The following is a 16,385-nucleotide window of genomic DNA, read 5'->3' as shown; positions in this document are numbered from 1 at the left end:
AGGAGGACCATGACCTGAACAGCGTTTTTTCCCAGCACAGGAATGAGAAGGATGAAATGACATAACTCTGAGTGACGCCAAGCAGAACAAGAGGAAACTCCATATATGGTCACACAGGGGAGACTGAAGGTGTGCCTACAACTTTATAGCTGTGCAGGGAAAGGTTCAGAGACAGAGACTCAGAGTCTAACAGAGACAGGATGGATCACAAAGGGCAGAGTAACAGAGCCGTGCTGGTGTCGGTGGCACAGTTTGACCACGGGGTGCAGCTGGGGAGGAGGCCTGGAGCTGAGAGGGACGCCAAGAGACTCCACCGCATCCTCAGCAAACTGGGCTTCAAGGTGGACATCCACAGTGACCTGAGCAGTGAGGAGATCTACCAGCTGTTTCAGAAAGGTAACGCAACACACACTGTGCCCTCTGCACACATCAATACACAACATCCATGTAACACAGAGACATTGATGGTCCATGGCTGTGCAGAGGACACGAGCCTGGACCTCTGCTCCTCGTCCTCAGCTCCACTGTCAGTTTTCCTCCTGTCCTATTTCCTCACAATCACCGAGGAAAGACTCAGATTCCTGTGAGATGCACTGATGGGGAAGTGGTGTTTCACTCAGTGGCTTCGTCCTGATCAGGAGCAGGAAGATGTCAGAGATTACTGTGTGTCCTGTGTCAGGTCGGACTCAGCTGTTGTCAGAGGCTCCACAGTTTCTACAGACTCAGCTCAGCTTTTGCACTCAGCTCTCACTTTATTAGTCCACGTTTAAAAACAACTACCTTTTAATACCACAGAGAAGAAAGCAGCCAGACGATGAAGGAGAGAGAGACTCAGACGTTTCCTCTGTGTGCGTCTGGCATCCTGCCTTCATCTTTATATAAGAGCCATTGTGTAATCACTGCTGAGCGTTTAGCATCAGGACAGACAGATAACCTGTGAGTTCAGAGTTTCATGGCTAATTATCACTAATAGATAAAACTGTCACATAAAGATGATTGGTCACATGATGGAGCTGTGACGGAGACGCTCGTCTCTGTCAGAAAAACATCTGCGTTGTGTGAATCTGAAACGTGCCACAGTAGAAATCCTTGTACGAGCCGTGACACACAGAGGCTGAACATTCTGTTCACACCCTCATCAGTAAACACACACTTCAGACTGTGTTGTCACACCTGTACTTTGATGACGCTGTGTAAAGTCAACATTTGATTACATGTTCCTCTCGTCTGTCTGCACTGTGACTAATAAAGAGCAAAGGGTGTAATTGACTGTGTGTGTTGTTGTGTGTCTGTGCTGCAGAGAGCCGGAGGCCTGTGAAGGATTGTTTCCTGGCCGTCTTGTCGTCTCACGGGGAGGAGGGCTGCGTGTTCGGAGCTGACGGGAAACCCGTCCAACTGTCTCGCATCTTCGCATGTTTCCACAATGAGTCTATGGAGAAAAAGACCAAACTCTTCCTCATACAGGTGAGACGCAGCAGCAGGAGGAGACGTTACTGTCACCAACACAAAAACAGCCACACAAAGATCATCAGGCTCGTTACTGTCACAGGAGAAGATCAGGGCTGGTTGGCTCACTCATCAGTCAGAGTCAGACTGAGACCCTCACACAGCCGAACGTCTCTACATATCATATCTTTGTCTTGTCGCTGTCTCTGCAGGCCTGTCGGGGAAACGGTCTGGATGGCGGCGTGGAGGTGGATTCAGCAGCTGATACCACAGTGGGCAGCTTCTCACTGCATCACTCACTTCCTGTAGATGCAGCTGTAATGTACGCCACGGCACCAGGTAAACACCGGTCCATCCACCACAACCAGTTCTTGGAGAACTAGAGACATTTATCTGAGTCTTTGTTCTGCCAGAAATGTAGAAATGTAACTTCAAATGTCAAATCACATCCTTGCTTCCACGTTCTTCCATGTTCCATTGGATCTTCTCCTCCGTTTAAACCCTCCTCCCTCCGTCCCCTCCTCAGGTTACGGAGCTTTCATGCACCCACTGGGATCAGTCTTCCTCCAGACTTTCTGCACTTTGTTAGAGAAGAAAGGCAACCGTGACCTGGAGCTGACCCGTCTGATGACCCGCCTGTCCCACAGTGTGGCCTACACCTTCCAGGCCAAAGGTCGCCAACTGGCTGGGAAGAAGGAAATGCCGTGCTTCGTGACACGACTGACCAGGGAAGTGTTCCCGTTCGCTGAGCCGGGGAAAGACAGCGGGGCCTCGGGGCTCTCCGCCACGTCCCTGCTCGGCCCTGAACACGTCAGAACACGGACTCCTTCCATCAGTTAGACGGCAGCGGCGGAGAGTACGTGACTGCGTCTGAATGTGTGTAGACAATAATTATCACCACAGATATTCACACAATGAGAGGAGATAAGCTCCCACACACTGACGGCAGCTGATGTCTCTGGGTTTTTCTCCTCACACACACACACACACACACACACACACACACACACACCTCTGACTTCCTGCAGAAAAACCCACACATGGCATCAAGGAAACAGCTGCTGCACATGTGCACATACTGTACATACCTCTGGGCTAAATGCCATGGATTTAAATGTGACATATAATTTATTGCTGTTTTGTATGTGAATAAATAAAAACATCATATTCTAACTTATTCCAGTGACAGTGTGTTTCTGTCTTTAGAGAAACAGGTCTCAGCTGTGCTGGGAGAGGTTCAAGTCTTAACATGAAATTAATTTCGGGAATGAAATCGTGGCTAAAGCTCAAACAAAGTGAAAGCAGAAACTTCACCTGTTACTTAAAACAAAACTTATGACCAAAGGCCAGAGAGTGAGTTTACTGATGTTTACTTCACCAGCAGCTGAGTAAGAGTCATGGGATCATATCAGCCTGATGTCCGAGGTCCAGTCTGATTACACCTGTGCTTTATGGCTCCCACCAGCAGAAGGTGACACCGCAGTGACTCCAGAAAATAATCTGATCCCTTCACTCTCTGCAGATGTTACTGTGATGTCCATCAGTCTACACCTATTAATCAACAACACACCCAATAATCAATAATGATAAAGGGAAAACATGTTTATAAATGTATTAAAAATGAAAGTGTGGCCTGAACTTTCTGTGGACTCAAGATTACTGACGAACAAATGCAGATAAGATGATTCATTAAATGTGATTAGAAAAAGGGTCAGAGTTTATCAGAGATGTGTTTATGAAATCCATCAACACGATCCACACAGACTGTATAAGATGGACGAAACACCCGTGACGTCACCCACTGGTTCCGGGGAGTCGGTTTTGTGACCAAACCATGGGCATTGGAGCTGCGCCATCTTGGATTTTAGTGGGAGAGGAGGCGGTGACTCTACGGGTCAGCCGGCCGAGAACCCGGCCACTTAGCTCGGAGCAACATTTAACATTTACCGGCTTTCACCGCTGCCTCCACCCACTATCCACTTACAGTTACAGCAGCACACAAACAACAGCAGCCGCTGACTGACGGTTTAAACAGAAAAATGAGACCAAATAAAACTGTAGCCTAGTATTCCCGCAATAAACAGACTCTGAGAGCACGGAACACACCGCAGCAGCGTTCCTAACATTAGCTGCTCCGGTCCTCTATCTGTATCGACATTGAAGTCATAAGCTAGCGGCAAAATATGCTAATACATGCTAATTAGCGCAAACATCCAGGTAAAATAATGAGAAATTTACTTACCGAAAAAACTGCAACACAGACTCCTTCGACGGTCGGTTAGTACAGTCTACACTAAAACAAGCCATACTGTCACAGAAACCTATCCGAACACTGGCAAACAAACACGGACACAGCAGCCCGTGTCGACCGCTGGAGGTAGCCGGAGACCTCTGGATGTAGCCGCCTAGCTCAGCCGATGCTTTAGCAAAGAGCTAACTGCCAGTGCCTGTCTATGGGGCTGTCACTCAACGTAACCACGCCCTAATTTATGTAAGAATTTTAAGCCTAAATAACACTAAAACTGGTTAGGGTTAGGGGTCAATGGAGCATTGCTCACTTCTGGAGCCAGCCCCCAGCGGCAGCCGAGGATCCTCACTGCTGAAACCTCCCCCCTTGTTTCCACAAGAAACTGGTCAGATTTACTACAGCTGAAGAGTCTAAGTAACACTGAGTAACATGTGAGTCGTGTGTGTGTGTGTGTTCAGACTCAGAAACAACCTGACTTTTGTTTTAAAGTGACTTCATCACCTCCCTGAGCTGTGTCCCAGGAAACACTGTCACAAGCAAGTATCACTTCCTGTAGGTCGAACTCCAACTCCCAGCACCACACAGGCAGCAGGTCAGAACTCAGTGAATATTTATTAACACAGAGGAGGAACCAGAAAATAGACACTCATTACTACCAAGTGAAAAAAAGCATTTTGAAAGAAACAAACCCCTGTGCCACACCTCGCTTTCACTTACAACAAGATCATTTGTAAAAAGTCATTAGAAAAAGTGAGTTTTCAAAAAAATACAGCGTTTCATGTTAGATGCAGTCAAATATTGACCAATTATCTGCCCTGTTCATACTAATATAAAACGTGATACATCTATAAAAAAGCTTAGAAAACAGGCTTATTTACAGCATTAGAAACATGGTACAAATCACTGAAGTGTGTGTGTTATGTGATTTCATTGTGTTTTTTATTTGTTGTAATGATTCACACAGTGAAGGCAGCACACAGCTCCTCACAGCTGATTGGTTCTTTTCAGTGAGAACGGCTGCGACTGAGTTAAGGCACCGTGAGAGCTTGCTGCTGATTGGTGGGAAGAGGTAGGAGGCGGGGCGAGGAAGGGCTGAGACAGGAGAGGGGGAGGAAGGGGAGAGCTCCTGGAAGAAGACGCAAGGGGGGAGGAGGTGGGGGTGTCGGAGGAGGAGGACGGCGTGGAGGGTCCTGGGGTGACGGTGTTTCGGCTCAGAGGGTGGGGGGTCCTGTGGGGTTTGGTGGTGAGGGACAGCGGCTGCAGCTGCTCGGTGTAGGGCGACGTGTGTCCGCTGTGGCTGTAGGACGAGTGTGTGTGCTCAGTGTGCGTCGGGGCCGGGGCGGCGGGCGAGGCCAGCGCTGTGGTGGGTGTCGCCGGGGAGTCCAGGGAGGAGGCGGGGCTGGCCTGGGACAGGTGTGTGTGCGTCAGGTGGGAGATAGTGTGCGGCTGTGTCAGGTGAGGGCGGGCGTGCGTGTGTGCAATCTGTGAGTGAGGCTGCATGAGTGCGGTGTGTGCGGGGGGCGTGTCCTCGGGTCCAGGTGGGGTGCGAGGTTTCTTCAGCTGCGGGGTGAAATCCTCTGCTGCTGCAGGAGAGACAAACACACTCATCAGTTCAGTGGAAACACACGTCCTGACAAACCAGCTCACTGTTGACCGAACCTCCCGCTGCCTTGGTGCTGCTGCGGCGAGGCAGCGTTAGGGAAGCTGTAACCACCGTATCACAGACGAGCTCTGACTCCTGACTCACCTTCAAGCTGAGTTTCACTCTTCGTCCTCTTTCTCTTCTTCTTTTTACCCTGAACAAAAACACAAACACGCGGTCAGCTGATGGACTCAGGGCTCAGCGAGGTGAGTATGAAACAGTCTGAGCTGATGAGAGCAGGATGCACTCACGTAGTTGTCTCTGGCCGACCAGCCGGGGTACAGCTTCGAGTGGAGGAGCCTCTCCTGGCGAGCCAGTTCGTAGTATTTAGCCTGTTCCTCCTTGGACAGAGAGTGCCACTGTGGAGAGGAGACGACGACACACCGTCAGCTAACACACACACACACACACACGATACTGTCACTGCAAAGCACACAGTGAACTGTGAGCACACTCACCCTCTGTCCCAGTATCTGGTTGATGGTGGCGCTCTCCTTCACTTTGCACTGAGCCACCACCTTGGGCCTCTCCTCCCTCATGTACAACATGAAGGCGTTCAGTGGTTTCTTGATGTGAGGCTTCTTCTCCTCCTCTTTCTCCTGCTGGGCGTCAGACATCAGCTTCCTACAGAAACACGGAGGTGAGGAGGAGAACGCAGGACGCTCACTCAGCAAACGGCTTATCCACAGAACACAGAGAATTTCAGTCACTCTGATGTTGTTACCTGGGCTGGCTGCTGCATCCAGGCTCCTGCTTCACCCCCGTGGGGACGATGGCCGGGTGGGGAATGGACGACTGCGGGGTCGGCACCAGGCGTGGGGAGAAATTACTGGACACCAGACTGCAACAGAACACACAGCGAACCTTCGATTTAATACCACTGATCATGAACCTCTCTGCACGAGCTGCAGCTGCTGGAGGTTGAAACCACGATACCAGGGCAACGATCGTCTCACTGATCCACACAGAAAATATCAACGGCCCGGACACAGCGGAGCTGTGAGCTGCTCTGAAATGCTAACATGCTGATGTTACGCTGGTACATCTTAGTTTAGTATGTTAGCATGCTAACGGTTGTGGCGTCCAGCTCAGGCTGGTGGGAACGTCATCAGTTCTGCAGGCGCCTGGTCAGAAACCAAAGTCCGGGGCAAACTAAAATGTGACCTGATGGTGGCGCTGGATGGAAAGTCAGAGAACACACACTTACCTTGACAGAGCAGCAGGTGTGAACCCCCCGGCGATGGGATACATCGGCTGCCCCTGCCTGCAGACATACAGACACACACTCAGGTGCAGCCAACGGTCGTATCAAGGTCACAGATGCTGTGTATTTGTGTGTATTTGCAGTTTGTGTGTTTCACTCACAGCCATCCAAGAGCGTGTGGGATCTGAGCCATGCCTCCAGGAGAGACGGGGTAGCAGGCAGCATGAGGGGTCCTCGACATACCTGCAGCACAGACAGCCACGCAGGTGAGACTCACACAGGTGAGGTATATTTACCTGTGTCTGTGAGCTGACGTCAGCTCAGAAACACTTAGCATTAGCTCTGTATTGCACAGATGTATCTGGTAGAGCACAGCAAAGTAAAGTGTGTTTCCAGGTCTAATTAGTGTTCTGAGGATTTGATTGGAGGACAGTCTGTTTACCTGTGTCAGGAGGGAAGCCAGGTGAGGCCCTCTGAGGGGAGAAGGCCTCTGGGCTGTAGGACAGCAGTGGATGGAGGTGGGTCATGTGGGGGTGCTGCACTACCGGCACACTGTTGGACTGAACGCACACACACACACACACACACACACACACAGAGCAGGTGATTACTCAAGCTGCACTGTAGTCTTCTGTCCACCAGGTGTCAGAATTCACCTTCTTTTAGTTAGTTTTTCTCCACCTTTAACTGTTTATCATCAGGTAAATGATCAATAAAGATCATTTACCTGATGATCAATAAAGATCATTTACCCCCCCCCCCCCCCCCATCTGAACTCCCCCATGTCCAGCCCACAGCTCTCCACGTGGGTCATGAACAGCTGCCAGGCTTCATAACAGATATCAGATCAGAGTGAATGTGACTCTCTCTCTCTCTGTGTTAGATAACCATCTTCAGTGAGTGCAGCTCGGTGGCATTTCACTTTCCCAAGAATCACTCCTGTGGAAGAACACTCCGCCTGTAGATCACACTTTAAAAATCTGATTCTATTTACAACTCACAGCAAAGCTGCTGCTGATGATTAACTGTTTTTCAAGGAAGTAAAATATTCCAGGAAGTTGAAAGTCCCAGTTTGATGGAAGTCATAACATCACTGATAACATTCAGTCCAGTTCATCTCTGCTCTTCTCTCTCAGAACTGTGCTGAGAGAGCTGCTAATCACCTGGAAACTGCAGAGGAACTGGACTGAGCAGCACAGAGCCAACTGTCTGCAGTGACCATCAGCTGCCATCAGAGTGAACACATGAAGGAGTGACGTGAACAGGAAACACAGCTGAGGAGAGGGGACCACGCAAACTTCATCCCTCTCCTGAACAACACGCCGGGTCTCTGGCTCTTTACACATGAGCCTGTGCAGGACGAAGACTTCAGCACCACAGTGACATGAGGCCCAGTGTTTAACTGCCAACCCTGCTGGTCTGTGAGCCTCTAAATTAATGATGAGATGAAGATAAGGTTTTATTTTCTGTCATTCATCGGCTTTGTTCCCTCTGCTGTCACTTCCTCTCTTCATTCACTCTCTAGCTCGCTCGACCAGCGCCACTCTCTCTCACACAGCTGAACATCAGTGAAGTGATGAAGCAGAGTTTTGCACATGAAACAGCTGAGATAAATTATTTATGTCGTGACTAAAGTCAGTGGTGCAAGTACGATGCCTGCTGTGTGTGTTACTTTGTTCTGCCCACCCAAACTGTGTGTGTGTCTGTGCGTGTGTGTGTGTGGTTGGTCTTACCAGGTGTGTAGGAGTAGCAGAGTCTCTGACAGCTGATCTTCCAGGGACGTCGAGCAGAGGCCACTGAAACGGCAGGTACTGAGGAGAGAGAGCAGGAAGGTTACCAGCCATACGACGCATAAAAACAACAACAACAACAAAAACAACACACATCTTCCAAGCTTGTACAAACACAATTTTACCTCTGAACTGGCAGAGTGCATTTTCACACAGTGATGGATGAAGGAGACAGTGAGTTACGGTGTGTCTCTGCTTACTTCACAGGTCCATCTTTTACACAGTCTGTGTAGGTATCACAGTATCACCTGGGTCATACTGACTGATGTATTGATTATCTCTGATTGGTGCGTCCATCTCTCAGGGAATTTAACAGTCACACACACCTCAGACACACACGCCTCAGACACACACGCCTCTGACACTGAGCTGAAGGTTAAATGGAATGATCAACAGCACACACACGTATGAAGTTTGGAGACGGTGTGTTTGCTTTGCGTCTCTGTGGAAGCTCTGGATCTTGAGTTGGACAAAGAGTCCAAAACATCTGCCTTTGTCCTTCTCCCATCCCCCACACATGGACCAGACCACAGAGTCCCACTGCTGACCAAGCTGTCTGAAAACAGGGACCCCCGCCCTCTCTCCCAGACACAGTCAGACCCCGCAGAAAAAAAAACGAGGCCTTTGGTGCTCATTCAACTGTGAGTGACGTCAACAGACTCACAACTGTGACCTCTGACCCCAAAGAAGAGGAAAGAATCCGAGAAAACATGGGTCACCTCCAGACTGCTGAGTGATGGTGTTAATGAGCGTTTCCATGAACTCTTATCCCTCAGTGTCACGGTGGTAACTAGTATTACACAATGAGACTTTATTAGCAGCATACAGTGCAGCAGGTAGAGCTGGAGGCTAATGACAGGGTCACTGTGAAGACAGATGTCTTTTAAAGGGCCACGCGTCTTCAGCGTTATCTCAGCTGAGGCCTGGAGACTGAACGGAGTGGCCTTTGATCAGGCAGGGAGGATTTAATGAAGGACGATGTTGGCTTTGCATTATGGGAAATGTAGGATCTGGTGTGTTACAGCTTCACCTACACCACTGATTAAAAGTCAGCAACACTACAATTCAGACAAAGATTCTGTTGATGTATAAGAACATAGTGAGAATCCTCGAGGCCTCACCAATACATCTCCTCCTCGTTAAGCTGATTCTGTCTTAAGACTGAAGCTGCATCGTTTACATCCATCCATCTTTGCTGCCATATTTCTGCACACCTCAGTGCGTCACTGTGAAACCACGGTGCCGTGCATCCTCACGCTCTGTAACCAACAAAACTGCGAGTGGCCAAAGACGCCACCGTACACGTGAATGAGCTCACTGCTTAACAGGGAAATAATAAATGTCCTCAGTCAGCACAACAAGGAACCGAGCAGCCTTCAGTTCAGTGGGAAACTCATTACATATCTCCAGCTCATCTTCCTCCGCTTCAGACGTGCACACAAACACGCATGTGCGCGTCACGCCTCCCCCTCACTGCTGCGTAAAACCCCAGGACATTTGTGGACCATGCTGGGACATACACACAGGCACAGCACTGTATACATACAAGGGTGCACACGCACACACACGCACACATGCACGCACACACGCACACACTCCAAAAATCCTCTTCGCTAGAAATACAAACACAGCAACTCCACAATGCAGCCTCACCCGTCCCCCATTCAGAGGCCAGAGGAAGCTCTGGCTGAGAGTGCTAACTGGATCCAGCTGTTGGAAATACCAAGGAAATCAATGTGTATACACACACACACACACACACACACTCCTGCACAGTCTATTACAGAGGGAAGCATAAAATCACTGTGGCGCTGTGTGTAGAAGGAGAAGTTATTAGGCTTACTGCTGTTTACAAAACACTGCATGGCGCGCACACACACACACACACACACACACACACACACACACACACACACACACACACACACAGAGCTCATATTCAAGACAAAAGGACTGAAGATCAGGCCACTGCAGAGCAACAGATGTGAAAAAACACAACTCATCATTCGGAATCAGCTGAAGCTTCAGTTCACTAAATCTAAATCCTGAGCAGATAAATCCAGGTTTGTGTTTAAGGTAAATATAAAGGTGACATGTCAGAGAAAACCATCATCTGAATCTGACTCTGAATCTGGATCTGAATCTGAATCTGCAGGAAACACTGCAAACAATCGTTACACATCAGAAAAACACAAAGTGCAGCTACACAACATTTAAACAAACAAAGCTTTGTACAAAACCATTTACAGTTATTACAGATATCCTGCTTCCAGACAAACGTGAGGTGAAAGAGTGTGTGTGTGTGTGTTTGCATGTATATAGGAGCATGTGTATGAGGCTGTTGTTTTAGACAGGTCACCCTCCCGGTATTTTAAGACTCTGGAGACAATGTCGAGTAAACAGTGGAATTCTGGGATTGTCCAGCCTGCTGAAAGGGTCCTACTTAAACTAAACAAGCACCGCTACATTCATACACACACACGAACACACACAGGCATGAAGAGTAACGCAGATGGTCAGCTTTGTCAACACAAAGCCGGGAGTCTGCAATCTGCAGCCTGATCAACACTCACACAGACCAGTTCGCTTATCTGTCCTCAGCCCTCCGCCTGCCATTCACTGCTGCTCAGGTGTGACACTGGTATGAACGCTGGTGCTGGTGCTGGTGCGTGTGTGTGTGTGTGTGTGTGTGTGTGTGTGTGTGTGTGTGTGTGTGTGTGTGTGTGTGTGTGTATGCATGACTGGTTTAAAGATTCGGCACACCTCTGAGCCAACTAGGACTTTTTCCTCCTTATAAAAGAGGCAGCTCCAGCTCACTGGTGGAGTAAAGGTGGACACACACTGACTAACTTAATACAACTTAAAACACAGTGTGTGACCGGCTTCAGATGCTGATGAAGCTCAGCTCACTGCTGCACATACAAACAAATCAAACATGGGCAAACACAGAGGAGGAGGAGGAGGAGGAGGAGGAGGAGGAGGAGGAGGAGGAGGTGGAGGTGGAGGTGGAGGAGGAGGAGGAGGAGGAGGAGGAGGTGGAGGAGGAGGAGGTGGAGGAGGAGGAGGAGGAGGTGGAGGTGGAGGAGGTGGAGGAGGAGGAGGAGGAGGAGGTGGAGAGCAGACAGCTCGTCTCTGCACGCTGCCTTCTGCTTCCTGCCTGAGGTACATGAGTACAGTAAACAGCCTGTATTATGGTTCAGGTAGCGTCCAGCTAACGATAGCTTGTTTACCTTGACTTGCCTTCAGACTGGCAGGCTCATCTCCTCCTCCGCTCTCTCTCTCATAAACACACCTCACACTCTTACTGAGAGAGAAGAAAACACACAAGGTCTCCACTGTGTAAAGACAAATGTGAGGGAGGACTGGAGCCGAGGGAGACGAGGAATAACTGCGTTGTCTCGAGGCAACACACAGTCAGAGCACAAACACTGGGTGAGACAGTGTGTGTGTGTGGAGAGGCCACGGGCAGCGTGTTAGGTATAATGAGAGGTAACGACCCCCCTGTGGAGCCCTGCATTAGGACCATTCAGACCCTGCTAATGACAACAATGACCCATGAACACAGGGGAGGGCATTACAAAGCTGAGGAATGCAGGTGTGTGTGTGTGTGTGTGTACGGTGTGATTTCCCAGAGTCCAAGCTGACGTCTTTACTTGTCTCTGTACTTTGTCTGACCACTGGTCCAAATCCCAGAGATTCAGTTTAACATCATATTTGTCCAAGAAAGAATCAAATCATTTCAGCAGTTATCGACCCCTGAAAATAAAAAAGGATTTCAACTACGTGGCTTTGTCACGTTTACTTCTTTAGTTAGCTGCTGAACATATACTTAATAAACTTGATTTTCTAAAGGATGTGCTCCAGGAACAAACTCCTCACAGAGGCCTGCTGAAGCCATCGCCGAGGTGGTTAAAACTCACAAATTCACACAAACACACAAATAAATGAAAAACACGGAGGACGTGACCTCAGTGTCCTCGGTGGCAGCTGCAGCCCTGCCCTCTGCAAACCTGAGTCCACAGAAGAATCCTGTTGGTTTAACTGCACATCAGGACCACACCACCCTAAAGACATCAGACAGTGAACTCCTCACACTACCTCAGCACGACATTTTATTGCCTGGGGCAAAACATACTCAAATGTCCTCTGTAATAATATGTTGCTTAAAATACTCTTAAATTCCTCACTCTGCTAACAAGGCAATTTTTAGATTAGCAGCCATGAGTGTTAGTTTATTAAACCATCACCCAGTATCCCTATAATCCAGGCTGAGCTTCCATAAAGCTGCAGGAACTGGAAAATTGGGCAACACACTGTCAATCCCCGCTGTGCAACTTCCAGCTAAAGCAGCTAATCTGCTGCACAGCTTCAGCCATGATGTGAGCTCGTTCCCTGCTGCAGGCAGGCAACTCCACCAACAGACTGTGTCCAGGCCTGTCTCACCCTGCTCCATCAGAAACCGCCTTATCACAACAGGCACGCACACACACACACACACACACACACACACACACACACACACACACACAGGTATCCAGGTCTCGATCTGAAAAACAATAAAATCCTCACAATGTGGAGCAGCTAGAACCTGTTGCTGTCTGGGCGAGTCGGGGTTTCAGTTACACCTGTGAACAGATTAATCTACGCGATGTCAAACAGACAAACTCTGTAACACTGAGCACTGAACAGGTTTACGCCAAATCAAACAACACTTCAGACGATCACACCTGCACTGACAGGAAATCTGTGAATTATGATTTTAGGATCATTTTAGGAACTCTGACTATATAATATATATAATAAACAGACAAACGGTGAGTGGATGAGTGTGCTCCGTTTGGGACTTAACTTTCCTGCCGGGTGATGCAATCAACAATGACAAACAACACAGAGATAGATGCAACTGCAAAGCCACCAAACCTCAGAGCAACTACATCACTGGCCCCTGTGAAGCTGAAGATGTGTGTGTGTGTGTGTGTGTGTGTGTGTGTGTGTGTATGTGTGTGTGTGTGTGTGTGTGTGTGTGTGTGTGTGTGTGTGTGTGTGTGTGCGTGCGTGCGTGCGTGCGTGCTGTCCTACCGTCCGGGCACTTGGTGTGAGGGCCCCGTTGGTGAGGTAGGGACTACACAGGTCCCGCAGGTCTGGGATCATGAAGAAAGGATAGCCAACGTATGGATTGGGCTGGAAGAGACCTCCGTCCTGCTGCCTCCTCAGCACTGGGAAACAAGTCCAACGTCAGTGTGTGTTACATTTAAAGGCGTCACTGCAGCGGACTTCACACATAAGGACCAGTTCTCTCATCACGGAGAGCGCTGCTCAGCTCGGGCTGATGCGGTCTGAGGCTTTTAACGGGCAGAGAAGATGCTGTTGAGTTCTATAACTGGAACTAAGCATCACTGCAACTATCAATTCATCTTCACTTTAGACTATTAAATGTCAAAAAGTAGTGAAAAGGTAGGAAGTAAGAAACAACGTGTAGAAAGTAGTAAAACACTTTAATATCAAGTTAAACCTGTGTTTGACACAGGAAGTGGAACCAGTGAGAGAGAGAGCAGAACATCCTGCTTTACTTGTCCTTAGGAAACGATCGTTGGTTTATTGATTAGAGGTGATCTATGTACAGCTACAGTTTGATGCAACAGTTCCATCCAACCTCTGCAGCAGAGAGCCATTAAAATGAGCCTTTCTTCAAAAACAAATGTTATTTTACTTTTTATTTCATTGATTAAAACAGAGAAAATATTAAACACCTTACGAAGTCACTACTTGGTGTCTACAGGACATCAGGACACCAGAGTCTGCTGATGTTTAGCTGAGTCCATCCGTCCCTTCCCTCGGTCTGTGCACTGTTTCCTGTGTGTCTGGCTGCCACACACCCCCAAAGCCAAAGGACTGAGACCCAAAAGAATACTTTGGGTATAAATCCGTGCTTAACATCTGGCAGGCAGTCGTCAGTACTGACTGTTTCTCTGTTTCCCTTTTTTTCTGTTTTTTAATTCCATGCTGCAGGGGTTTGATTTTCTTGCTTACATTTCAACCGTTAACAGAGTTTGTAATTTGTTTCTGTACATGACAGAGCCTCCGGCAGCACCGCCATCACCCTCCAGACAAGTATAACCCCAGCCTAATACTCCAGAGCTCCAGCTCTGCTCTCAGTGTGTTGACTTTACTTGTACAGTCAAGTCTGGGAGACGTGAAGGAGACATGACTTGGAGGGAAACGATGACAGGCATTGTGAGGGATAAACCACCGGGAGTACATACCTTCTTCAAACAGCTGACTGTGTCTGGCCCTGCTCTCCAAGTCTGGGTCGGGTTTGGTTCGTCTGTCTGCCTGCACGTAAACCACACACACACACACACACACACAGGTAAACAAAGCCAGGCGGACACGGTGGAGATGGTGGAGATGGTGGAGGAGGCACACAAACCAGCTTTGTGTGGGACACACTGACAGGACTGTGGAGAAAAGTTGGTGTGGAGCATTTCTGGCCCCGGTCACTAAACTCACCTCCGAGTCCGAGCTGCTGTTGGTCTCGGACTCGTTGACCAGGGAGGACTTGACGTCGTCCAGGTCCCTCTCCGCGGACACATTCCGCTTCTCCTCCTGCTCCCCTTCGTCTTTAAAAGCGATCAGTTCGTCGTTTGCTCCCAAGTCGTCTCCGTCTCCCCCGTTTAGCTGCGGCATGTTTGGACGCTAGCTCCGCCAGCTAACGTTACAGGTTGAGTTGTTAGACCTAACTTACAGTTTGTAAAAAAGAAAAAAACATCCACAAGACCAGAAAGCCTTTCAGGAAATCTTTAGCTAACGTTAGCGGTGTGCCAAACGCACCCCAACCAGTGGCGACGATAAGGCAAACGATGCTGTTTATCTTTTATTTTGTTTAAAAAACAATAACTAGCTAACGAGCTAGCTAGCTGCCTGCTGCGTTCACGGACGCTTCAGTTTCTGGCGTCGAAATTCCTGAGGTGTGGAAATCCTCCTTCAGCTCGTTTCCACCGAGACAAGAGTCCGTGAAATGCAGCGCATTGACAGGAAAAGCTCCAACCGATTATAAAACGGTAATAAAAACCACTCTTATCCCACTCAGTGCCGCTGACATCGTAAAAACCGAGCGCCGTCCGCCTGCACCGAAAAGTTTACGTCCCCTTCTCTGTGCAGTTTCTCCAGAGGAAAAAGTCGAGGCCCCTCTCTGGTTTAATTCCTACATCGCTGGTCCGGTGTGAAACGTGCATAATCCCCACAAACGCTGTTTTAATGTGGCCGTTTCCGCATTTCACAGCCTTTGCTGATTCAGGGGGGTTTGGAGGGTTGTGGTGTGGAGGCGTGGGAAACGGACGGACCGCTCGGTGCTGCCGAGGTGGACTGGAAGGAAAAGACTGACGGGCTGTCGGAGTACACCGGAGGGAGGGGAGGGGGGGTCCCTCACAGACCCCGGATCAGTTCAGCGGCCCTGAAACCCCGCACGGGAGAGCTGGCTAAACTGATCCCTGACCAGGCACAACAGGTTGATCCCATTTGTTTGCTGAGGAGGCACAAAGAGGAGGGAGGGAGGAGTTTAGATGGAGAGAAGGGAGAAGCGTTCAGAGCTTAAAGGAGCAGTTAGACACTTTTCTGAGCCGGGGAGGGAAATCAGCCCGTTTATCTGCTGCAGGTAAAACTTCAGTGAAACAGAAAAGTCAAAATCTAACAAGCTTCACTTCTTCTCCCAAACCTAAGAATAAAAACTATTTATCAGACTTATTTGGACTTTTTCTTGTTTGATAATTAAAATGATATTAAAACATTGGATAAAGTGGTAAAGTTAAAGTAGTTTATTTGCATTTGAACATTTAATGGGACGTTACAGAACTTTTTTAGTTTTCCTTTTTGTGCATTAATCAGGCTGCAGACAAAACGACCCTGATGTGATTTACAGTCTGTCTGAACATCTTCACTGTGTGAACATCCTGTTTCCTGTTATTTCATTCCTGTTTCTATATTTAGACATAATGAATATATTAGATTGTTGTTCATTATTCCTGGAGTTTTAACAATTTCACACATGATATGAAC

At 48.6% G+C, this 16,385-nt stretch overlaps 2 protein-coding genes across 3 annotated transcripts; one reads left to right on the top strand and one right to left on the bottom strand.

The window, feature by feature from the left end:
• The first annotated feature begins 178 nt into the window (after positions 1–178).
• Positions 179–2,601, top strand: casp17 (caspase 17, apoptosis-related cysteine peptidase). The gene is made up of 4 exons (XM_041059208.1): positions 179–396; positions 1,301–1,464; positions 1,659–1,785; positions 1,973–2,601. The coding sequence occupies exons 1-4, from the start codon at positions 201–203 to the stop codon at positions 2,284–2,286; spliced, it is 801 nt and encodes a 266-aa protein (XP_040915142.1). The 5' UTR covers positions 179–200; the 3' UTR covers positions 2,287–2,601.
• Positions 2,602–4,287: 1,686 nt separating this feature from the next.
• tcf7l1a (transcription factor 7 like 1a) lies at positions 4,288–15,852 on the bottom strand. 2 transcript variants are annotated; one of them, XM_041059464.1, is made up of 12 exons: positions 14,841–15,852; positions 14,594–14,663; positions 13,410–13,546; positions 8,274–8,351; positions 6,983–7,100; positions 6,702–6,783; positions 6,544–6,600; positions 6,061–6,177; positions 5,795–5,960; positions 5,588–5,695; positions 5,442–5,490; positions 4,288–5,277 (listed from the first exon to the last, which is right to left on the bottom strand). In XM_041059464.1, the coding sequence occupies exons 1-12, from the start codon at positions 15,015–15,017 to the stop codon at positions 4,679–4,681; spliced, it is 1,758 nt and encodes a 585-aa protein (XP_040915398.1). In that variant the 5' UTR covers positions 15,018–15,852; the 3' UTR covers positions 4,288–4,678. The 2 variants fall into 2 exon arrangements, with proteins under 2 accessions (XP_040915398.1, XP_040915399.1); XM_041059465.1 differs by having other exon boundaries at positions 4,288–5,274.
• Between the last annotated feature and the right edge of the window lie 533 nt (positions 15,853–16,385).

The sequence above is a fragment of the Toxotes jaculatrix genome, chromosome 16, assembly GCF_017976425.1.
Source record: "Toxotes jaculatrix isolate fToxJac2 chromosome 16, fToxJac2.pri, whole genome shotgun sequence".
In the NCBI taxonomy this organism is placed as follows: Eukaryota; Metazoa; Chordata; class Actinopteri; family Toxotidae; genus Toxotes; species Toxotes jaculatrix.
The sequence above is the reverse complement of the archived record's forward strand: the minus strand, read 5'-3'. Positions and strand labels throughout refer to the sequence as shown.